The sequence below is a fragment of the Heteronotia binoei genome, chromosome 3 (assembly GCF_032191835.1).
Source record: "Heteronotia binoei isolate CCM8104 ecotype False Entrance Well chromosome 3, APGP_CSIRO_Hbin_v1, whole genome shotgun sequence".
In the NCBI taxonomy this organism is placed as follows: domain Eukaryota; kingdom Metazoa; phylum Chordata; class Lepidosauria; order Squamata; family Gekkonidae; genus Heteronotia; species Heteronotia binoei.
The window spans coordinates 141,272,641-141,297,601 of record NC_083225.1 but is presented as its reverse complement, the minus strand read 5'-3'; the positions used below and the strand labels follow the sequence as shown (position 1 = coordinate 141,297,601).

The window sequence follows — 24,961 nt, the reverse complement described above, 5'->3', positions numbered from 1 at the left end:
AACTGTCTTCCGCCGTCCACACAATGGCACCATGCAGTTCTTTTTCCGGCACTTTTATGCGCACATGCGCATAGGTTAAAACATTATGTGGTCATGAAGTTATGCGCATATCGCTAAGTAGTAAAAAAAAATGGCGACTGTAAACTGGATGTCTGAGGCTCCTTTTGCTCCGGGACAGCCTTCAGACATCTGGAAGTTGGTCGAGAACTATCCAGACAGGGAAACTATGAGCTGAAACCAGAGAACTCAAAAAACCCCGCAATGGAGCAGGTAACAAAATACTCTGGTTCCGAGAAGGATTGGGGGGGCTACTTATGGTTTTATATGTTTTATTCGATTGATTGTATTTTATGATGTTGTAAGCCGCCCTGAGTCCGCTCGCAGAGAGGGCGGGATATAAATTGAAAGTAATAATAATAATACGGGAGGCAGATGTTGCTGTCTGATCAGCCACTTTTAATCCGGTATGAAACAGCAGCAACAACTGATTATACTGTGTGTCTGGACAGCCCCATAGTGTGATAAATCTTTGTGTTGTAAGATTGCAGTCAGGTTTCCTCCCCTTAATTTATTGTACAGCCTAGTGTACAATAGTAATAATTTTATTGAAGTATGACCACTTGAAAGCCAAAGCTTTTTAATATGAAAACTAATGCCCCAGTTTATCAAGCAGAATGTTCCCAGATGGCTGCTCACTAGCCCAGAAGTCTGATGTCGTATGATGTTTGGTGTAGGGTTGCCAGCTCAGTGGAAGACTTATCAGAGAGGGGATATGTATGCATAACCATAGAATTTAGGGCAAATGCTAGACTGTAGCCTGGTATAATGTCTCATTGTGACCAGTAACAACATCATGTCCTCTGTGTAATTCCTATTGCTCTCTATATCCCCCAGTATATTTCTATGCCATCCAGCTGCGTGGCAAAAGATAATAGGTGTGAAGCTTCTGTGTGATAAAGTCTCAAATACAACTTAAAATGTACTTATTTATATTTTACAAATGTTTTAAATATGTTGTATTTAGGCAGAGTTCCCTTTTTCCCAAACAAAGGACTCCACTATAGAGGTGCAAAAAGAGAATGTGCAGATCTTTTATTGTTTTTTTCACATTAATGTGGGAAGGAGCAAACAATCTCTTCACCCCCTTCCTCTGTTCTCCTTTGACCTTCCTTTACAAAACATAATCATTTTATACCTTCCTGTAAACAAAGGAAATTCAGTTGATTGGCTACAAAGTTCTCACTTCTGGCAATTTGTGTTATCTCATTGGTTTAAAGAAACCCATCTCTCTCAGGATGGGGTAATTCCCTAGGGGGTTCTTTTTTCTCTACTCCCAATCTCCCGTCTTCCTGGCATCTAGCATCTGCATGGAACTTTGTGGTTAGGTGTTCCTTTAAAAATGTGCAAAGGGCTTGGTTCCAGAGAATGTCAGTAAGTACAATCTCTACTGCGTGGGCATGATGGCTTCTTCAGGCTAGGGGATCCTTTCTGAGGCAGGGAGAACAGCTTTCCTTATCAAAGGATGCTAACAGAACTCTGATAACATTCTCTTGCTAGGGAAATGTGATTTATGATATGCAATGATTTTTCTTTCTTTGTTCTCTTTAGGGCTCCATGCTAAGACCTCCATATTAAGGCAGATTCTATGACTATAGCTAGTGCAATTCTACTTAGCACTCTGTCCATGTTCTAGTGAATTTGAATCTACACCCTACAAATATGTCACTGAACAGTCTTTCATATAATACATCCAAAATGCAAAAAGTAGAAATGGAACATTGAATATTGTGACCTTGGGGGAGATTGCAGAACTTTGTGCTCTTTTTGGAAAGGAGTTTTTTCCCCTGAATGTAAAGCTTTGACAAAGTATTGATGTGAAACGTAATGGAAAACCAGTTCTACACATGAACTACTGTTCCATGATTATTATGAATAATCTTTGTAATAGCTCTGTGAAGTAGGCCTCTTATCACAATTTTTAGATTACAGAATGATGCCAAGAAAGAGGTGCTTAAGGACCAGCCATTTATTCAGGTTTTTGAATAATTGGATCCAGGTTCCCATGTGGAGTATTCTGCGCATGTGGAACAATGAAATCAGGAAAATAATGCCCTCATCACTTTTTCCTCATGGAAAAATGGCTGTGGGGTGGGGGAAGGCAGGGTGGAGAGCCTTTCTCTCCACATGGCAGTGTTATGAGCCCATTTAAGCTCTTCTTTATTTTAACAGCCATCCCCTGGGGCAGTGGTATGGCTGCAGCACACCCATCCTCCAGGTGGGACTCGGGGTTCCCTCAGAATTACAGCTCATCTCCAGACTACAGAGGTCAGTTCTCTTGGAGGAAAGGGATACTTTGGAGGGTGGACTCTATGGCCATGTATCCATCCCTGTCCTCCGCAGGCTCCATCACCAGATCTCCATGTGTTTTCCAACCTGGATCTGGGAACCCAGTGACCACAGGTTAGGTGGCAACTCTACTGGGAGCCTGACTTTGTAGTTTGATCCTAAGATTCACAGCAGATACAAGGCTGTTTGCAGAGCAGAGGTAGCCGTTAAGATATGGACCAGTGAATATCCTCTTTATTACCTGTTGAGGACACCCCTGCTTCAAAAGTAGGTATTGCATTATCTGGGTTGTCTGTCTGATATAGTGTAAAATCTGTTTGTTGGTCTTAGTTGCCTCTGTAATCCAACCAAAGTCTTGTGTGACAAAAGAGATTTATCTCAATGGAAAATGTGTGTGTACAAAATTACTTAGAAGCCTGAAAGCATTGTTCAGAGCTCTGGAAAAAACATAGTGGTTTCTCCACAGGAAGTCTGTGATGCTGTTTATAATAAGAAAATCTTTCAGAGCAGGTGACAGTAAGTTTAATGTTTTGACTCACACATTGTTTTACCTTCAAGTATAGCTATATGCAATACAAATGCATTTAAGATGATAGCTGATATCTAGGAGTATCTCAACCAAAATCTTACCCAATTAATTTTTTTTAGAAGGTTACTCAATTAAATTGGAAAGCATACTTCCATTGTTATCAGGTGATTTACATATATCACAGCAATCATAATCTTAGATGAGACATTCTCTCCTGTGTTTATAACAGAAAGATGAATGCCTCTTCTAATACGGCACTTGCCATTTTTGTAAGTACTTGAGAAGCCAAGAGCCCTGCTAGATCAGATAGTCCCATCTAGTCCAGTATCCTGTTTTTAATACTATCCAACTAGTTTCCTTTGAAAGCTCACAAGCAAGGACACAGCAACTGTGTCTTCCCAGCAACTGATTCTCAGAGGTATGGAGATTTCATTTAGCTGTCATAGCTAATAGCCATGAACATATCCCCCATACATTTGTCAATTATGTTTTAATGCCATTTACTTTAGTAGCTGTCACAGCATCATGAAGCCAAGAGGTCTACAAGTTAACTATGTACTGTGTGAAGATGTATTTTATAGGTTCTGAACTATGATCCCTCAACTTCATTGGGTGCTTCTGACCTCTAGTACTGACATGGAGGAGAAGAAGAAAAACTAGTTATTTCTAACCACTTCCTACACACCATGCGTAATTTTACAAATGTCCTCCTTCTGGTAGTCTAGTTTTCTAAACTGAAATGCCCGAAGCTTGACTAGATAAACTGTTGTTCCTCAATGGATTTTTCACTAGATTTTCTATTGGGTAGGATTTGTTTGTTTGAATTACAATGAATAGGCATCTGTGGGGAACCCTTGAATTTCCCTCATACCGATGACAAGGGCAACCCATATTTTGGCAAGTTATTGATTTATGATTTATCTTTACTAAAATTAAATGAAATATCTGTATGTGACTATTAAATTCCAGAGCTTTTTTGTAGCAGGAACTCCTTTACATATTAGGCTGCATACCCCTAGGCTTTCCAACCCTCCCGCCCTGGCAGGGAACCCCAGGATTTCCACCCTCTTCCCCCGCTCCCCAAAAAAATGGAAGTGGGGGGAGGGGGTGGAAACGGCGCCGGGGAGCATGGCCAGCCTCCACATCCCGGAGCCGGCGAGGCCGCCGCACTGCACCGCTGCTGCCCCCTCCCCTCCCACCACAGCTGCTCCTCCGAGATGAGCCCAGGCTGAGCCCATCTCAGAGGAGCAGCCAAGAGGCGGCAGCAGCGCAGGGGAGGGCGAGGCAGGGCAGGAGCATGGCGAGCCGCGAATCCGGGCCCTTCTAGGACCCGGACTCGTGGCTCGCCACGCCCCCTGCCCGCCTCCACCCCCCCTCCGCTTCTACCCCAGAGGCCGAGCGGGCGAGGCGGCAGTGGCGCGGCGGCCTCTTCTCTGCTCGCCGTGGCTGCTCCTCCGAGATGGGCTCAGCCTGAGCCCATCTCGGAGGAGCAGCCACGGTGAGCAGAGAAGAGGCGTCAGCTGCGCAGCGGCGTCGCACGCTCCGAGACAGGGCGGCTCGCCATTTCCCCCCTCCCCCCTAGCCCCACCCCAGTGTCTCCTGGCTCCACCCCCAAAGTCTCCTGGCTCCACCCCCAAAGTCCCCAGATATTTTTGGGGTTGGACTTGGGAACCCTACATACCCCTGATGTAGTCAATCCTCCTGGAGCTTACAGTAGACCCTGTACTAAGAGCCCTGTAAGCTATTGGATGACTGGCTACATCAGGGGTGTGTGGCCTAATATGCAAAGGAGTTCCTGCTATAAAAATAACCCTCTTAATTTCTAAATACGGAGAAAAAACATAAAAGAATACCTTTTCTGTTGGTAAAAAGGTAAAGATAGTCCCCTGTGCAAGCACCAGTCATTTCTGACTCTGGGGTGACGTAGCTATTATTAAAAAGTATAAGAAACTACCAGCTCACTGAGGTGATATATTTTTATCTAAACCACAGGTTAAAGCTCATACATTTAAATGCTCTTCATACAAAGTAATTCCTCAACCATTAAAAAATACCTTGATGCTGAGTCTATCACCCAGATTCATTCAGTCTATCATTCAGATTCTGAGAGAAGAAGTAGAAGAATTTACACCCCATCCTTCTCCCTGAATCAGAGACTCAGAGCGGCTTACAATCTCCCATATCTTCTCCCCCCCCCACAACAGACACCCTGTGAGGTGGGTGGGGCTGAAAGGGCTCTCACAGCAGCTGCCTTTTCAAGGACAACTGCCAGAGCTATGGCTAACCCAAGGCCATTCCAGCAGGTGCAAGTGGGGGAGTGGAGAATCAAACCTGTTTCTCCCAGATAAGAGTCCATGCACTTAACCATTACACCAAACCATTACACCAAGAACAATGCAGATGTTTCATATACTCATTTGAGTAGACTTGTGCTGTCCTTAGAATCAGGGGTGTCAAACTAATTTGCTATTAGGGCCAGATTTAACATAAACCTTATCGGGCCAGGCCATGTCAGGCCGGGCCATGTGTGTTCCTATTTAAGATTAGGTAGCAGACATATAAACTTTATAAAGGACACAGACAAACACAACTGTGTTTGAGGAACTGTGATTAGATCCAACTGAAAGATAATTTAGCTTTTAAAGAACTGTTATACCATATTCAATAAAATGGAGTTGAATGCCTAGTGTTCACCCACAAGGTGGCTGCATTTGTTGCCTTCACCATGGTAAACGTTTACCTGTATGCATAGCTCGACAGTCAACAAAGCCACAGCTATCATTGCAGCGCATATGTAGAAAAGAAACATGAGCCGAGGTCAGATGCACATAAACTGATGAGATGGGGATGGATGAAAGCCGGATGCATGTCGGATTTTATGCGGTTGTCCAAACATCAGCATATGGCAATGGTCGTTGGCTCGTTCGTGTCCCGAACTGCCACGACTCAGACGTGGACTTTTTTGATACTACATTAAATCTGGAATAAGAATGCTCTGACGACTCCCACATGTACTTTCTTTGTTTGAACGCTCCATTGTAGCTGACTCGTCGCAAGCACACATCTGCTTCCTTACAAGAGCCCACTCCAAATGATATCATTGCGCCAGCAATTGTTGACTCAGCCTTCCAACCTTCCGAGGTCGGTAAAATATGTACCCAGCTTGCTGGGGGGGGGGGAATGTAATGACCGGGGAAGGCAATGGCAAACCACCCCATAAAAGGTCTGCCGTGAAAACTTTGTGAAAGCAGAGTCACCCCAGAGTCGAAAACGACTGGTGCTTGCACAGGGGACCTTTCCTAAATGGGGGGGGGGGGAGGCAGATCGGCCACCTTTGCCTTCTCCCCGCCAGGCAGAGAGACAGCAAAGAGAATTCCTGTGCTCCCCCCATTTAAACACCCTGGCGGGGTGTTCATTTTTTTGTGACAGTCTACGTTGTTTGATGCCTGTTCCGGCCCATTCCGGCTTTTACCCTGTCCTGTTTAAATGGAGGTGGAGGATGATGACCCACCTTTGCCGTCTCCCCACCAGGCGGAGAGACAGCAAAGAGAGTTGCCGTGCTCCCCCCCATTTAAACACCACGGCGGGGTGTTTAAAGGGGGGGGGAGGAAGATCACACACCTTTGCTGTCTCCCCACCAGGAGGAGAGACAGCAAAGAAAACTCCTGGGCTTCCCCTCCCTGACCAGGTGTTTAAATGGGGGGGGGGGGCAGATCGCCCATCTATTCTGGCACCTTTTTTAAAAAAAACAAAAAAACCAAGCACAATATCCCATGGTACTCTGCTTGCGTGAGTGCGGAATGCCATCTCAAAAAATGAGGTCCGGTTGAGACCTCTGATCAACCAATGACAGGACCAACGCTGCTTAGAACTGAAAGATGGAGGGATGTCTGATCAGGAAATTCGTTGTAAAAAAGCTGCGGGGTATAATAGTGGGGTTAGGGATGGATTTAATGGTGAGTGTGACTGTGGCCATGGAAGGCATTTGCAGCTGTTAATTTTTGAGTCACAAGTTCTCCCTCTTATGCATGTAGGAAATATTGCCTTGCATTTCCAGTTGTGGGAGTGGAATTGGGTGTTTGTATATAGATTGTTGATGTGGATTCTATCAGTGTTCTGAAGAGACACATGTCACCAATGTGCCAGTCCAATATTTGGCATGAGTCCAAATATTGGTGTTTGTGCAAAGTGACTTTCAGACATAGTTTCAGACATAGTTCCTGTTGTTAAAGTTTCTGCTTCTATGATCTATGTGTTAGTCATAGCAGTGTGATATAACCCCATGTTTTAATTCTTTCAGGTGAAATATGGATTTCCTGAGGTGGCTCAAGTTGGCATGCTGTGACAGGCTGTAGCGGTAGGACCCTTTAAAACAGCCTATGTAGTCCATTTTAGTTGTGCATTGCTATCTGTAGGGCTTTCCCAAGCTGGTAACCTTGTGTAAATGGTCTGTGATTTTTTTTAGTTATTGGATTGTTTGTTTTATGTATTAAGCTAGGGGTGTCAAATATGCGGTCTGGAAGCTGAATCAGGCCCTCGGATGGCTCCTATCAGACCCTCGAGCAACTGATGTTCATCTGCTTCCTTCTCCCTCTCTCTTGCATCCATCTGCATTACAGCTTGCTTTGCCAGGCTTGCTCAATTGCACAAGAGCTATAAAGCATAGCCTCTATTTTCTCCATTGGCTGAGGCTCCTCCCCCTCCTGGTCCCCTGGGGAAGGAAGGAAAGAGCCAGAGCTTCCTCTGCCCAGTACTTTGAATCCCATGGGAGAAATACAATGAAAGCACCCTTAAAACCAACAAGTGCTAATGATTTAAGCATTTTGAAAGGTTTTTTTTTAAAAAAAATATTTAATTGTGTTTGTCTGTGTCTTTTATAAAGTGTATATCTCTGCTACCTAATCTTAAATAGGTACATATATGGCCTGGCCCGACATGGCCCGGCCCAACAAGGTCTCAATTATGTTAGATCCGGCCCTCATAACAAATGAGTTTGACACCCCTGTATTAAGCTGTTTTAGTGAAATATTGGATTTTATTGTTATCCATTTTGCTTGTTTGTTTGCTATATGTAGGGTTTTCAGGCACAGTCTAGCAACTAAATGTGAACAATAATAAAGCAGAACACAGTAGAAAATTCAAACCAAAGCAGCAAAGCAACTGTGTGGCCAAACAAATCACTTAATATCGTGAACAAATTTACTTCCATAACCTTCTATACAAAAGTATCTTATGCAATACAAAGTGCCACAAGGCAACACATAAATAATCTGAAAGTCCAAAGAGTCTTGTAAAAAACCACTGCGGTGTGGTCAAACCATGATAGTTCCAAAAATGAACGGAGCGGTGAATATATTTGAGATTATTTAAGTGTTGCCTTGTGGCACTTTGTATTGCATAAGATACTTTTGTATAGAAGGTTATGGAAGTAAATTTGTTCAAGATATTAAGTGATTTGTTTGGCCACACAATTGCTTTGTTGTTTTTGTTTGAACAGTCTAGCAACTAGCAGAATATTGAGAGCGCCAGGGACATGAATGGGAGGGAAACAGAACCACTTCTAGGAAAACTGGGAAGTAACATCATGCACCTCTAGGAATTACTGGAAATGCCTTTAGATTACAGTACACTAAAACAATGCAATTAACCAGCATAATATGTTCCACAAGCAATACAATACTCTGTAAACAATACAATACTCTGCAATAATCCATTTTGGGTCTCAGTGTAAAAAACAGAATACAAATGAAGTAATCGGGGACTAAATGAAATTAATAATGAAGTTATTGGGACGGACTGTGGCCCGAGGGGGTCATAACTCAGTGGCAGCACATCTGTTTGGTATGCAGAAGGTCCCAGGTTCAATCACTAGCATCTCCAGTTAAAAGGAGCAGGTAGTATAGACTGAGCTGGCCCTGCCAATAGGAAAACTAGGCAATTGCCTAGGGCACTGGCCTTCTAGGGTGCCAGTTGGGTGCCCCCCATGTGACTTGGTGATGTTGTCAGGGGGGGGCACCAGAAGTCAACCTAGCCAGGGTGCCAGACAGTTTAGGGCTGGCCCTAGTATAGATGATGTGAAAGAAATCCAGCTGAGACCCTGGAGAGCTGCTGCCAATCTGAGTAGAAAAACTGAGCAGGCAGTACTGTATATTATACTAAGTAGATCTTGAGGGACCAATGGTCTGATTCAGTACAAGACGGCTTCATGTGCTCAGGTGTAAATAAATTAAATAACTGGCTCCTGTTCACCTTTATGTGCAGAGATGCACTATGTGCTCCTGCTTTGGGATATTTTACAATGCATTGTACTTTTCCTGTTCTACCACCCCCCCACCCTTTCATCATAATGATGGGGACTTTGATAGTAAATAATAATAAGATCCCAAGGTATTCCATTGCTGCCTAAACAAAGAGTTGCAACTCTCAAAAATGTGCAATCTGAATGAGATTACAAAAATCCTCCTGAGACCTAATTCCTAACATGAGAAGAAGGTTGGGCTTTATCATACATCTTTTCTTTTCTGTTCGTAATCATGTATCTGAATTGGCAGTGAAAAGCTTCATACAAGAGAGTTTGGATCACAGATGACTTTCACTGTCATATTTTAAAAACATAACTCTTCAAATTCATCTTTTCTTCCTTACAAAGAACAAAAAAGAAGAATGTCTCAGCTTCAATCCCATAGTGGTTACCGAAGCTTCGTCTGCACTGTTTCCTGTTTGTAACTGCAAACATTTAAACTGCAGTTTAAGTTCCCAGATCAACTCATAGTTGGGTCAAGAAGCACAAGTCCTCAAAGCCTGTGACACTGTCAGCCTTGAACCTCATCTTGTCCTATTTGTTCTTTCAGCAAAAAATAGAAAAGAAAGGTATGTATCTTTAGCAATTCTGTGTGTGCATATAGAGGCTGTCTTCCTGCAAAGTCAAATTTTATATTAATAATAACCCTGATAATTAGGCATTATTATCAATATAAAAAACATTAGATAATCTCTACTGAAGGGAGAAGGGGGTCTTTCACTAAGACTTTTCAATCATCTCTTGGAAAGATGGTTTCCTTTTCTTGACTTTATGGAAAACGCTGACAAGTTGAAGAATGCAGTTCCTAAGAGTTTGTTATAGCTATTTATTAAGTTGTTTCATCTTTCTTACAACATTGCCTACCAGTCTTCAAGCTGTATTTGCAACTTTGCTGCACTTATATTACATTGTGCTGTTTCCATATTGTTATTTTCATTTCGGAAAATTAATAAACAATTAATTTTTAAAAAGATTTGTCAGGAAGGAAACATGTAGTTTGTATTACTACATTATTTAAGGGATTTTTATTTTTATCCTGTGCCTTTTTCCATTTAGAGCATGCACTGTGAATATTTAGAACACAGTTAATGGTTCTAATTAACTGCCATATAAAGAACAGTTTTCAGATATTCAAATCTGTCTTGAAAGGGCATAAAGGTGACTGTTTAGTTTACTTCAGGGGTCATTTTGTAGAAAAAAGGTGCAGGACCTCAGTAGCATATCTCATTTGTATATGCCCTGGGATCTATGTGCAGTTGGGAGAGAACTGCCGTATGCAGACCCTGGCTGGAGGTTCAGGATCTGCGCTCCTGTGAACTCCTGCTGAATTCAAGCCCTGGTTCAAGATTATTCAGTTACTAATACAGTAACAGTTATTAACACAGTAACAGTTACTAAGTGGATTTGTCTTTGGTAAGGGTCAGTGGTACTGCACTTTGTTTATGTTGTTTGTTAATTGGGATATTTGCGGGGGTGGGGTGGGGGGGGAGGGTCTCCTCGGTAATGGTAGAATTAAGTCTGCAGTTTATTCCTTGACTGGCTTGGTTTGGACTAAGGAAAAAAACATACCTCCATACCTTTGTAATTCAGAGTGCTCTAGTTCCTGAGAGGTTCAGAACACCTAAGCCTTCTACCCCTCCTCTCTCTTAATCCTAACACACAGGCCTTTTTCATGCAGTCCTCTGTGATTTCCAATGGGATTAGTGTCTGCTGTTCACACTACTTTATATGATATCTCTCTCCCCCACACCCCCAGTTTTTTCCCCTACCCTGCTGTCATGAACAGAAGTACCTCTGAATGTTATCTTTCCTAGTATGAGTCCTGAGAAGCTATCAGTCATAGTATTCCTCAATGCTAATAATAATAATAATAATAATACCTTTTATTTATATCCCGCCCTCCCCGCCGAAGCAGGCTCAGGGCGGCTAACAACAGAGTTCAGTATACATAATACAAAAGAACATTTTAAATCACAATTAATTAAAAACTATTAAAATTCTAAAACAGTAAAATTATATTGTGCTATTACCTAGATGGCGAACTTACTTAGCAGGTCTAGTCTGTGAAGGCCATTAGAAAAAGAATGGTCTTGCAGGCCCTGCGGAATTGCTCCAAGTCCCGCAGGGCCCGCATTTCTTCTGGAAGTTGGTTCCATAACTGTGGGGCCATAACAGAGAAAGCCCGGTTATGGGTACTTTGAAGTTTTATCTCTTTTGGCCCGGGGATAGTCAGCAGGTTCTTCCCTGCTGACCTCAGAGCTCTCTGGGGTTCATGTGGGGAGAGACGGTCCTTAAGGTAGGCAGGTCCTCGGCCATATAGGGCTTTAAAGGTAATGACCAGCACTTTGTAACGAATCCGGTAAGTGACTGGTAGCCAGTGCAGTTCACGCAGTCCCAGCTGTATGTGCTCCCACTTTGGGAGCCCCAGCAGTAATCTGGCAGCCGCGTTCTGCACTAGCTGCAGCTTCCGGGTTTGGCACAGAGGCAGCCCCATGTAGAGGGCATTACAGTAATCTAATCTCGAGGTGACCGTTGTGTGGATCACTGTTGCCAGGTCCCGACGCTCCAGGAAGGGAGCTAGCTGCCTCGCCCGCCTCAGGTGAAAAAAGGCTGATTTGGCTGTGGCTGCTATCTGGGCCTCCATTGATAATGAAGGCTCCAGTAGAACTCCCAGGCTCTTGACCCGGGAGAGATATTTCTCCTCCCAGAGCGCCCCGACCCAAGCAAAGGACCTCTGTCTTTGCTGGATTCAGTTTCAGCCCACTCAGTCTTAACCAAGTTGCCACAGCCTGCAGTGCCAGGTCCAAATTCCCTGGGACGCATCCAGGCCGGCCATCCATAAGCAGATGGAGCTGGGTGTTATCTGTATATTGGTGACACCCAAGCCCATACCTCCTGGCAATCTGGGCAAGGGGGCGCATATAGATATTAAATAGCATCGGGGATAGAACTGCTCCCTGAGGCACCCCACAATGTAATGTAACTCTCTGGGAGAATTCTCCCCCGATTGCCACCCTTTGTCCCCGATCCTCGAGGAAGGAGGAAAGCCATTGTAAGGCCAACCCCCCAACTCCGACACCAGCGAGGCGGTGGAATATCGCTCTGGAATATCTCTCATCTTCTCCTCTTCTATTTGTTAATTGTCCATCTGCTACTTGAGTAAACCTCCTTTTAGTCTGTTCTTTCTGTAAATGGAGGAGCAACACCATCTCCTTGCTTCTGTTTATGTCCTCCTCCCTTCAATTATCAGACAAGCCTTAGAACAAAAGACACACTGCATAGAGCACCCAATAGTATTCACATGTTTTCCTTTAGATGATGTGGCAAAATGGTCTTTCCATAAATAGTGAGAGGGTTTTAAAATGATTGTAAAATGGAGGAAATACAAAAAGGCCAGTGCTACCTTTAAGACCAACAAAGTTTCATTCTGGGTGTGAGCTTTCGTTTGCATGAGTATTAAAGGTGCCTCTAAACTCAAACTTTTTTATTGCTTCAGACCAATATAGCTATCCACCTGAATGTAAAATGGAGGAAATGAAATAGGCTGATGTTCAAATAGCCACTAATAAAGTACCAGGTTTGAAGTCCTGTGCTATTCCCGCGATGAACAGTTAGGGATGTTTCTGACATGACATTTCCCTGCTCGTATTTTAAAAATATAGACAAAGATGACAATGGAAACTGATTACAGATATATGTTAAGTTTGTAATTATGTAAGCTGTGTCTAATTTTCCAACACCATGTGAAAGAAGCCTTTCAAAAATCTTCCTTATGTGCAGTTTTATAGGGTATAAGTGCCCAAGAATGGAATTTAGTACCACTACTCCTCCTGACACCCTAGTTGGAGGAATATCCATCTGGATACTAAGAGACAGTGCCATCTGAAGTAGGATTACAGTCTCCTAACCCATCTGACTTCTGTGGACCTAAATAGGTGTAACTCTGCTTGGGATGGCACAGACAGTTCTCAGTCTTTTCTAGCATCAGGTTTAGCATTCAGGTATAGTATTTATCCCAACAGCTAGGCTATATCACAATTGTCTGAAAAGGGGAATGTAGAAAACAGAGAGGTAATTATCAATTCAGCAGCATGGATTGTTCAAAACACAGGCATGTGTATTTACATACTATTAACTATTTATGATTGGTTCAGCCTATGGCAATACAAATCTGGTTTTAACTGTTGGTTTCCATGGTTATTATGATTAAAACAAAAATTGAGAAGGATAGGGTTCAATGTGTCTGAACCTTAAGCAGCATGTGATAAACATGAAACATAATAAAGAAAATATAAAATATATGCCTTAAAGTATGTGGAAACAAACACAGAAAATGAACCTTGGTAGGAACTTTTAGTACCTTTGCAGAAGACACTAACAGTGCATTTTTAAAAAATATCTTGCTCCAAAAACTCTCCCATCAGTTTCAGCAAGATAAAGTATTATTATTCAGGATCAACAAACACATTGATATCTCCTCTGCCAGGTTTGTGATTGCCTGTTGGTATGATCACAGAATCCCTGGATGGAGTGTGTCAGTAGTTTTATAGAATATGTGAAGAGCCTCCCTCTCACTCAAAGAACCTTCCCTAGATGCAATGGCCTCTTCTGCTGGAAGAAAGCTCCTTGTGCCTGAGAAGGCTCCACCATTAGTGGAATGGATCCACAAGATCCAACCTTATATGATTTCTGCTTGTATGCTTTATAAATTATTAGTTTTTTAGAGAGTAGTTTGTCTTGCTACCAACCTAACATCACCAACCAACACTACTAGTCAACATTCCTATAGGACTGGCAGTAGCCTTGTAAACTCTACAGTTTGAAGAAGATATTGGATTTATATCCCACCCTCCGCTCTTAATCTCAGGGTCTCAGAGTGGCTCGCAATCTCCTTTACCTCCTCCCCCCACCACAGACACCCTGTGAAGTAGGTGGGACTGAGAGAATTCTCACAAAGCTGCCCTTTCAAGGACAACTCTGTGAGAGCTATGGCTAACCCAAGGCCATTCCAGCAGCTGCAAGTGGAGGAGTAGGGAATCAATCCCAGTTCTCCCAGATAAAAGTCCACACACTTAACCACTACACCAAACTGGCTGGGTGCAGAAAATGGGTGCGTTCACAGTACACTAAATAATGCATTTTGCAACTGGATGTTTACTGTGTGAAAACAGCAAAAACCCAGTTACAAAATGCATTATTTAGTGTAGTGTGAATGCACCCAATGTGTGTGCAGTAGCTAGACTGTTTGACCTTGGATCTGGGAGACCCAGGTTCTAACATTGTTTTTTTTTTTGTAACCTTGGTCAGTTACACACTCAGAGGCTAACCCACTTCACAGTATTGTTGTGAGGCTAGAAGACAGGAGAGAAGAACAATACTAGCTGTTTTGAGTCAGTCACCACTGGCGAGAAAATGTTGCCAGTTCTGACTTGGGAAATTTCTAGCACTCTGATGGAAGTACCTGGAGAGGGCAGAGTCTTGGAAGGGGAGGGAGCTCAGCAGGGATATAATTCCGTACAGTTGACTTTCTGAAGCTGCTGTTTCCTTGAGGAGAACAGATATTTGTCGTCTAGAGATCTGTTGTAATTCCAGGGAACTCCGGCCCCCACCTGGAGAGTAACAACCTTAGGGGAAAAGGCAGAATACATTAAATAAATACATGCATACATCTGATTTTTCTATATTGAATAACTGTCGTGTTTCATTCGATTCCTGTACAGCTGAATGTGTAATTTAAACCTCCCATATATTTACCCAGGTACTGGCTATTGGCTGTTTCTTACAGAGGTGGATACATCTGTCCATTCATATGGGATGTATAGACATTCACCCTAAAGGGTGAACAGGGCTTCATACATATTTAAGGTCTGTTTTTTTATTAATTGGCAAAGGAGAGGAGAGTTGGGAAATGATTTGTGAACCAGCAAGGAACCTCTACCTGCAAGATAGCATTTCAGGTGTACAGACAGTTTCCATTGCTGGGCTGGTTTTTATCCTCTACAGTCAGTTCTGTTTCTGTGTTAGAGAAACATTTTTTGCACTTGGCTTGTAAGCAAAATTAATGTGATACGAATTAATAGCTAGGAAAGAAATGGGAAGGTGCTTTAAAGTTCTATAAACTGTTTTGAGAGATGTTTTGTATAATTTCATCCAGCAAAAACTCGAGGGGAGTTTTTGTAATGCATGTGTTATTAGAAAACCAATTTAAAAGTCATCTTTGTAGATGGAAATTTCTTCATCTTTGTCCTTAGAAAAGTCACTGCTATATCAGTGGATACTTGAAAATAATACTGAGAAATGAAGTGCACCATTTTAAAATAAAAAAATATGAAAATAAAATTTAATTGCCTCTGCAAAATGTGTAAGTATACATTTCAATAGGCACAAATTCCATTATTTTGCTAATGAACAATCTGTGTTCTATCACTGAAAACAGCAGCATTCAAGAAAGCCAGATCTGTGCATCCATGGCCATGTCAGGATTTTATGTACGTCTGACCGTGGCCCTGGAGATTAATTTGACCACTGAGGAAGGTCTTGCAGGCCATAATGTGTTTGATTTGGTATTAATGTGGTTCAAGGTTGTCAACCAGGATATCTTGAATTATTGGTCCTCTTTTATTGGTTCAAGGCTTTTAACCTAGAAATATCAAAATACATCAGGTTATATAGACTCAGGACTTCAAATATTCACCATTTCCAGGGCGGATTGTACCAATGTATTTGAAATTTAATTTCAGTGCACCTTGTAATAAATACATATATTTTGTTTAATTTATTTCTCAAAATATTTCTCTCCTACCTAAATTTTGGAAACCTAGCAGTGTTTTACTCCACATATAAAAAGTTCAACATTTCATAAGTAAATAAGAAAAGGGGTAGGGCATTGTTTCCTTGCCAGTTGCCAACTTTAGATCACCAAGAGTGGTGAAAGAATTTTTAAATACCTCCCTTACCCCCAATCCCTCACCCCACCCTCAAGCTGCTTTTATATTCCATATTTCTTTTTTCTTGGAAGGGGTGAAAAAACAGCTTGGATTTGGTAATTTCAGGAGGAAGGAAGGAGTTGCATAGGATGGTTTTTTAAAAGCTCCTCCACCCCATTTTCCGCTACTGTTTTCTCTCTGGAAATTACTGCCCCAGCTGCTGCCATCTGTACAAGAAGAAGAAGAAAATCTTTAAATTTTAATTCTTTAATTTTTTTAGCAACCCCAGCTGTATGTGTGTTATGATGGCTAAAGATGGAAAGGGGTAGCTAAAGGAAATTATTACTTAAGGGCTTATTATAAAGACGTGAAAGGCTCTTAAATGGAAGATAAATCTACCTATTCAAGTTATAGGTTTCTGATGCTAACAGTTTAATACAGACAGTTACGTTCATAGACACTTGGGCTTAGTGATTTGCAGTACAATCCTAGGCATATTTATTCAGAAGTTAGTGCCTTTTTGTCAAAGGGGCTTATTCCAGGTAAGTGTTTTTAGGATTGCAGCCTTTGTTACAGACATTTCTGTTGCTTAGGCTGAAATCACTAGTCTGTCTTCCTTCCTTCCTTCCTTCCTTCCTTCCTTCCTTCCTTCCTTCCTTCCTTCCTTCCTTCCTTCCTTCCTTCCTTCCTTCCTTCCTTCCTTCCTTCCTTCCTTCCTTTTTAAAATCTCCAATGGCAGCCTCACCTCACAAGAAAGATGGGCTTCCACTCTTGGGTATTTGGTAGTCACTAAGTTGTACCTCTGTACAGCATAATCCATCTATGGAGTCCACCTCTGTAAGTGATGTGGATGGGTACCAGATAAAATTGCATATCAGCATCCCAGTTGTCATCTGGATCCTATTGAACTGAACAGAGAGTCATGTTGATGAGAACCAGAATCTGAACCACTAGTTTGCAAAATTCATGGCCATCACTGGATTGGTTAAGAATGTAATCAAAGCCATTATTAAGTTCAGCTAAAGTCTGATGTAATTCATAGGGCTACCATAAATTGGAAGCAACTTAATAGCATTTAACACAGAGAAAGCCTGATTATTTCAGTGGGACCAACACATGCTTAAATGTGTATTGAACTGAAGTCTTTGGAATAAAAATGCTCATTTCTTAAAAATATGCATGAATGTTTCTGTTACAGAAATGGGAAATTCAGAGTGTACCTATGTTTGGATAGGTTTTGCTTTCATAACGGCAGTTATGATTATTTCCTTGGTGAAAAATATTTCATATTACATGCAAGAAAAGAAACGAGGTAAGAGAGATTGCATGTTTGATCTTTGAGTGTGATTGTTAGAAAATGTAATAAAGGAAAATGAGTTTGCACAGCACAGTATACATTGTCCTTAACTGGATTTTTATAAAATCATATTTTACTAATGGAATAGTAACTTCAGTAATTTAATATAATATCTAAAACATGTATCATCCCAAACATCAGTGTCACTCAAGGATAAAATCACAATAATTCTCTGGCATTTTCTGTCAGTGTTAATGAATATACAAGCAAAGATAAATTGAGTTACATATTCAGAGTATTTCAATCTTGCTATATTATACAGCTCTCAAAGCACTACGAGTAGGATTGCCAGGTCCAGTTCAAGAAATACCCAGAGACTTTGAGGGTGGAGCCAGGAGACATTGGGGGTGGAGCCAGGATCAAGGTTGTGACAAGCATAATTGAACTCCAAAGGGAGTTTTGGCCATCACATTTAAAGGAACTGTGCACCTTTTAAATGCCTTCCCTCCATTGGAAATAATGAAGGACAGGGGCACCTTCTTTTGGAGCTCATAGAATTGGATCCCCTGGTCCAGTCATTTTGAAACTTGGAGGATGCTTTGAGACAAGGCACCGGATGCTATGTGAAAAATTGGTGCTTCTACCTCATAATACAGCTGAGCCCCAGATACCTGCAGATCAATTCTCCATTAGTACCCTATGGGAATCAGTCTCTATAGGGAATAATTGAGTGTCCAGCAGACATTTCTCTCTCCCCCCACTGTTTTCTGATGACCGTGAAGCGGGAGGAGAGCCTCCAAACCAGGGGATCCCCTGCCCCCAACTGGGGATTGTGGTAACGGGAGATAGGTCACTATTAGGATTAATGTATCACAACCAAAGTTATAGTAACCGAATAACTAGGAATATATTGGAAAATGCAATTAATACAAATGATAAACAGTACAAAATTATCAATTGGAGTATGAACAACAATTCCCAAAAGTACAGTTCATCAAAATATATCAACGAAGTCCCGATGAATGAGAAGTTGACTTGATTACTCTTGCTTCGAATTTTCTTCCTTGAGCCTGTTTGGAGTGTAGTGCTGTTTTGAAATTTGTTGGAAACTTTCAGTCCCTTTTGACCATTGGGAATTTGAAGTGCAGTTTATTGACACACTGAAAAAGATTTTTGTGATGTTTTTGCAGCACACTTGCTAATTATGAACACATTCATATTTTTCTGAGCTTGTTGCCTTTGGTCATGATATTCTGTTATGGAGCACCCCTTGCTGGAAGAAAATTCAAAGCAGGAATAATCAAGTCGACTTCCTGTTCATTGGGACTCCGTTGATGTATTTTGATGTACTTTTGGGAATTGTTGTTCCGACTCCAATTGATTATTTTTGTACTGTTTCTGTTATTTGTATGAATTGCATTTTTCCAATATATTCCTTGTTATTCGGTTACTATAATTTTGGTTGTGATATATTAACCCAACTGTGGATTAGCAACCCTATAACTGGGTATAAAAATGTTATCAGTTTTTAGATTCATCGGTTTAAAATTTAAATGATATACATCAGCAGATATATATAATATAGTAGAAATATAAGGCAAGGGACATATAGCACACTCTTTGCATACACAGTGTTCTGTTTCTTTAAAGGACAGTTTAACAGAACACTGAAATCAGGTGTGAGAGATCACAGTGAATAGTACTGGATTAGATAAACCAATGGTCTGAATTGGGAAGCAGTAAACTATATTAGAATTAACCTTTGAAATTATATTTAATGATTGAGCAGAAGGAAGCTGAAGAAATAGTTAAACATCTCTTTGATGTAGTATAGTGATTGAAAAAAATAGAGATACTGAGGTACAAATCAAAAAATGCCTGGTTTTGATCATAAATGCACCAGGCAACCTTATGTGAAAGTAGGGTTGCGAAGTCCAATTCAAGAAATATCTGGGGACTTTGGGGGTGGGGCCAGGAGACATTGGGGTGGAGCCATGAGCAAGGTTGGAACAAGTACAACTGAACTCCAAAGGGAGTTCTGACCATCACATTGAAAGGGACTGCACACCTTTTCACTGCCTTCCCTCCATTAGAAATAATGAAGGATAGGGGTGCTTTCTTTGGGGGCTCATAGAATTGCCCCCCCCAGTCCAATCCTTTTGAAACTTGGATGGTGTTTTGAGGAAAGACATCAGATGCTATGCAGCAAATGTGGTGCCTCTACCTCAAAGAACATCCCTCCTAGAGCCCCAGACCCCCAAGGATCAATTCTCCATCATTCCCTATGGGAATCGTTCTCCATAGGGAATAATAGAGTGCCCAGTAGACATTTCCCTCCCCCTCTGCTTTCTAAAGTGGGGGGAGGGCCTCCAAACCAGGGAATCCCCTGCCCCCACCTGGGGATTGGCAATCCTCCCTCTCTTTCACACACACACACGCACACACTTACTGGGTCTGGTTACTTGTTCTGAAAATGAAAGCAAAACAAACGGAAGCTGCTGCCCCATTAAGTGCTTCTTGTTTCCAGCTTTCTGCTCAACTTTAAAGGCACACAAACAACAGAAACACGCACACATTTTAAAATGGGACCTGTTTGCAGGTTTTTAAACCTTTCGGAGCTCTAGAGGTAGGTGGGGCCTGTGGGAGCGGGGCTTCTCCCCACCGGCCGGCTGGCTGGAGGTGTGGGGAAGCTTGTAAAACCAGGGGATCCCCCACTGGGACCTGGGGATTGGGAAGTCTATGTGAAAGTGTTTCTGAATTGTTCATATTTTTGCAGATAAAGCATACAAAGATGTTCCAGAATACAGTCCAAGGTAGGGCAAATGTTATCATAGTTTATATTTTAACTCAGTTCATTAGTCAGTTAACAATCTTGCTTTATGTCTGGATAGACAAACTGCTCTGTCTGCTATTTTCTCTGTTAGATAACAATTAGTTTTTAATCCAAAAATAAGAAGGTGGAACAATCAACTCCGGTTTATTAATGCAAATAAATTTATTTTCAGCCAACAGTTGAGCATTAAATGTGTTATGCTTCCCTTGATCACAGTGTCTAACACAAAAACCTTTGAGCCCGAAAGATTCTACAAACCCTAACAAAAACCTTTGAAACAAAGAAATATCTTCCATTAGAATCAGATGAAGACCACCTGTTATATATGACTATGACTAATAATGTTCTAAAAACATGGTTAGCATTTTCCAGGACTGTAACTCGATTAAAGAAATCTTTGATTTGTAATCAGCCTATATAAAATTCTGAAGGCTTAAGAGCATTTAAGCTTTCTTAACGGGGGGGGGGGGGGCAGTATTTATGTCAGTGCTCCCTCCCACTATAGATCTCACACTCTGCTCCCTGCAGTGTACTTGATGGTCAGCAGACTCTTGGGAATAACATTGTGGGCAAAGAACATACAAACTATTATAGTTTATTATATCAGCATAGTTGACTATGAACCAAACAATGTTTGTAAAAGCAGCAGATTCCCCGCCCTCCCTTTAGATGATTTCTGCTGGAATCATAGAAAGTACTATCTTTGATGAAATTACTTTGCTATGCAATCAGAAGTAGAATTACCTTCCATTGATAGTCAATGTACTTAAGATGGTGTAACTCTGCTTAGTCCACTGCTAATGTGACTTTCTATTTTTTAAAAAAAAACATTTAAAATTGCTGCTTTATTCAAAATATTTTTAGTGAATAATAGGCTATTAGTACAATCCTAAATAAAATCACACACGAGTCCACTGAGGTGAACAATCTTAGGAGGGTATACCTTGAGTTAAGATTGTGTTGTAAACATAAGCCCCCTGTATGAGTAACAACTTTTAAAACTAAGCCTGAGTCCAGTGACACCTTTAAGACCAACAAAGTTTTATTCTGGGGATATGCTTCCATGTGCATGCATGCTTCTTCAGGGATCTGAAGACATGTGCATGCATGCAAAAGCTTATACCCAGAATAAAATTTTGTTGGTCTTAAAGGTGCCACTGGACTCAAACTTTGCTCTGTTGCTTCAGACCAACATGGCTATCCACCTCAATCTAGTTTTTAAAATTTTCTTTCATAGCCACAGAGAATTTTATACTGAAGAATGCCCTGTTTATGATAACCTCACTCACCATCAACAAGATATTCTAAGTAAGTTGTGCTTAAGCATTTGCTTTTATTATAACAACTCTTATTATTTCATTTATGGGGGCAATGGAAGTATTTAGCAGTTCTAAACTGTGCTTTTATATTTTGGTTTTATTTATTTTTATGTATTGTATTTTATGGAGATGCCTTGAGCTCCAAGCAGAAGGAAGGTTGCAAATAAATGTTTTAAATAAATTTTGTCTTATGTGTATCTTGCTTTCAAGAGGAGCCAGAAGGCTGTAAGGAGCACAGTTGTCTTTTATGTACGCAATTTTTTTTTTAAGTTTTAACTATGCCATATTGAGCATGTTCCATCATAATATTGTTATAGTCCGGGGCCGTACTCTATGTCTACTGTATCACATATTTAGCAATGCCATGCCAAATAACTTTGAATCACCTCTTTAGGTCAGGACTTTTAATCACATGCAGCATCATTCACTTTTTAAATTTTGATCTCCAGATGAAAGTTACTATGAACAAATGAACGCCCATTCTCAGACATCCAACAATGAAGTGCAGGTATTATTATTGATACAACAGAGTGTGTTTTTCATACTTGGACATTTTAAATCAGTGTGTCTTGCATGTATTTAAATACAGGGATTGAAAGCATACTGCCCTGGAGCTAATTAGCCAGCTAGTTGAGTTAAAGAGAGAATCTACAATTGAGCATGAGGAAAACAAGAGAGGGGTTGGGAAGAAGAACCTCCTGCACACAGAAGGATATACTAAACACATCAAAGTGCCATTGAAAATAATGACATTTGAACAATCAAACTTCAGTGTTTATGGGCAGAATGCACTAAATCTAAATGTCCTTTAAGGACTTAATTCCTTAATTTGTCTAAGCTTTTATCCTGAACAATAATTCCATTTTAGGGAGCAAATAATGTGTGTGTAGCCGAAGGACTTCCATTCTTCCATTCTCCTACCTCAAGATTAGATACTTTTCATAGCAAAGAAATCTGAGAAAAGGTCTGAATTCCTATGGCATTGCTTGCTGTTATTGCTCCTGGGACACTGAGAAACAAATTACACAAGTCCCTGGGAGATCCTTGATCATATTTCACAGCTTTTTAGAAAAGCTGCAGTCAGTCCAGTTTGTGACCCAATGGGGAGGGGGGGGGGAAGAGGCTTTAATCTTTCCATCCTGCATGGCTTCACCCATCAAAATTGATATTGTTATTAAACCTGAAAGCAGAAAAAAAGGTGGCCTGTTTTACCTTATTTTTTTCTTCTAAGACCAATAACAGTGTGCACGTGTTGCTTTCCCTAGGTGAAACCATATGAGGATTAAGGATCAAATCTCTTGCCTTCAACACATTCCTTGTCTGAATCAGAGTCATGCATAGTTTCAAGGAGGCAGAGCATCTGCTTTGCATGCAGATCCCGGGATCAGTCCCCAGCATTTGCAGTTAAAAAGGACCGGGTAGCGGGTGATTGAAAAGACCCTGGAGAGCTGTTGCCATTCACAGTAGATGGTACTGATCTTGATAGGCGAGTGGTCTGGCTCAAAACTGCAATTGATCTTGTTAACACATCTGGAAAGATCCAGATACAGATGTCCTAGCATTTCATCTTGTTTGATATTCAGTTCTATTAAACGGAGTTAAACTTAGTAAATGGGCACAGTGCAGCTATGTCACATGTAAATGGGACAAATGAACAGTGGCTAAGTATGGTACTTTATTACAACTGAGGGATTTTTAATGCCTCAGGCTTTTTTTTTTACCCTGATGATCAAGAACACAATCAACTCCAGATTATTAATGCAAATAAATTTATTTTCAGCCAGCAGCTGAGCGTCAGATGTGCTATGCTTCCCTTGATCACAGTGTCAAAAGAAAACACAAAAACCTTCGAAAAAAGAAATATCCTCCATTAGAATCAGATGAAGACCAGCTTACCAGAAACTGCTCCATACCCTCAGACACCTGTATTTATCTCAATAGTGAACAGCTGAGCATTGAAAACAAAGTTTCTGAAGACTCTTCCTGCCAGTTATGATCCCTTAAGTTTGTTTGGTTCAATTAACACTACAAGTGCCAAATTTCAGCTGGGACATGGTTAAGCCAAATTATTGCAGTTGATGAAATATATAATTTTACTATGTGTAAATAAATAGCCAGTAACAGCAATTACAGTTCAGTAGTAAAGGATGCATTTGGATTAGAGCTTAAAAGTACATTTAAATTAAATTACAACTGCAAGATCAGTGTGCCTGCAAACACATTTCCTGGCCCCTACCAGGAGGGAAGGTGTCATGGTATAGCCTGATCTCAACAGATCTCAGAAGCTAAGAAGAGCTGGTACTTAGAAAAGAGACAACCAAGGAAGACTGCAGAGAAAGGCAATGGCAAACTACCTCTGCTTCTCCTCACTTGCCTTGGAAGCCCCTTGCTGGGGTTGCTGCAAGTCAGCTGCAACTTTATGGCACTTTACACATATCCCCAGGTGTAAAAGGGTTGAATACTTACTGACTAGTCTCAAATATCCTCCTCTGAGCATAGTGACTGAATGAGTGGTACCCAGAGAATTTCAAGGATTCCAATCTGATTTCAGGCCACTTAGTAGAACTGAAATGGCCTTGGTTGCTGATTTTAATTGTTTGTGTGTTTTTACATATGCATTTCATTGTTTGCTTTTAACTGGTTTTAATCATCTGTTTTTAAATCAGGGGTGTCAAACTCATTTGTTATGAGGGCTGGGTCTAACATAAATGAGAACTTGTTGGGCCATGTCGAGCTGGGCAATGTGTTTACCTGTTTAAGATTAGGTACCTAGCAGAGATATAAACTTTATAGACATGGGCAAACACTATGAAATATTTTTTTTAAAAAACCTTAAAATAAAACATGCATAAAATATTAGCACTCATTGGTCTTAAAGGTGCTTTCTTTGTATTTCTCCCTTGAGATCCAGGGAACTGGGCAAAGGAAGCTCTGGCTCTTTCCTTCCTTCCCCAGGGGATGAGAGGGAGGAGCCTCAACCAATAGAAGGAGGAGAGGCTTGGCTCAGTAGCTCTGCTGTGTGATTGAGAGAGCCTGGCAAAGCAAGTTGTGATGCAGAAGGAAGCAAGAGAGAAGGAGAAGGAAGCAGATGACAGCTAATTGCTGCGGTGTGGGGGGGGTGCTGATAGAAGCCCTCTGAGGGCCTGATTTGTCCCCTGGGCTGCATGTTTGACACCCCTGTTTTAAATGTTAGCCACCTTAGTGGCCCTGATTGATCGGGGGGGGAAATTAGAATATACAATCACAAATAAATTTGAAGAAAATCCCAGCCAGACTACAGGCCTGATATGGTGAAGTATAGTGGAGGAGGAATACTGGTATCTATTAATAATTGCTGTTGACCTAACTGTTTGGGCAAGTGTCTGCAGTCTGCAGGCAGCATCCCCCCCCCCCCCTTCTTAATAACAGAA

At 41.3% G+C, this 24,961-nt stretch overlaps 1 protein-coding gene across 1 annotated transcript; it reads left to right on the top strand.

The window, feature by feature from the left end:
- Positions 1-9,548: 9,548 nt before the first annotated feature.
- Positions 9,549-23,683, top strand: LOC132568972 (T-cell receptor-associated transmembrane adapter 1). Its single transcript, XM_060235158.1, has 6 exons — positions 9,549-9,745; positions 17,301-17,414; positions 20,176-20,212; positions 21,470-21,540; positions 22,001-22,059; positions 23,332-23,683. Exons 2-6 carry the CDS (start codon positions 17,303-17,305, stop codon positions 23,545-23,547), a joined length of 495 nt encoding a protein of 164 aa, XP_060091141.1. The 5' UTR covers positions 9,549-9,745; positions 17,301-17,302; the 3' UTR covers positions 23,548-23,683.
- Positions 23,684-24,961: the final 1,278 nt, after the last annotated feature.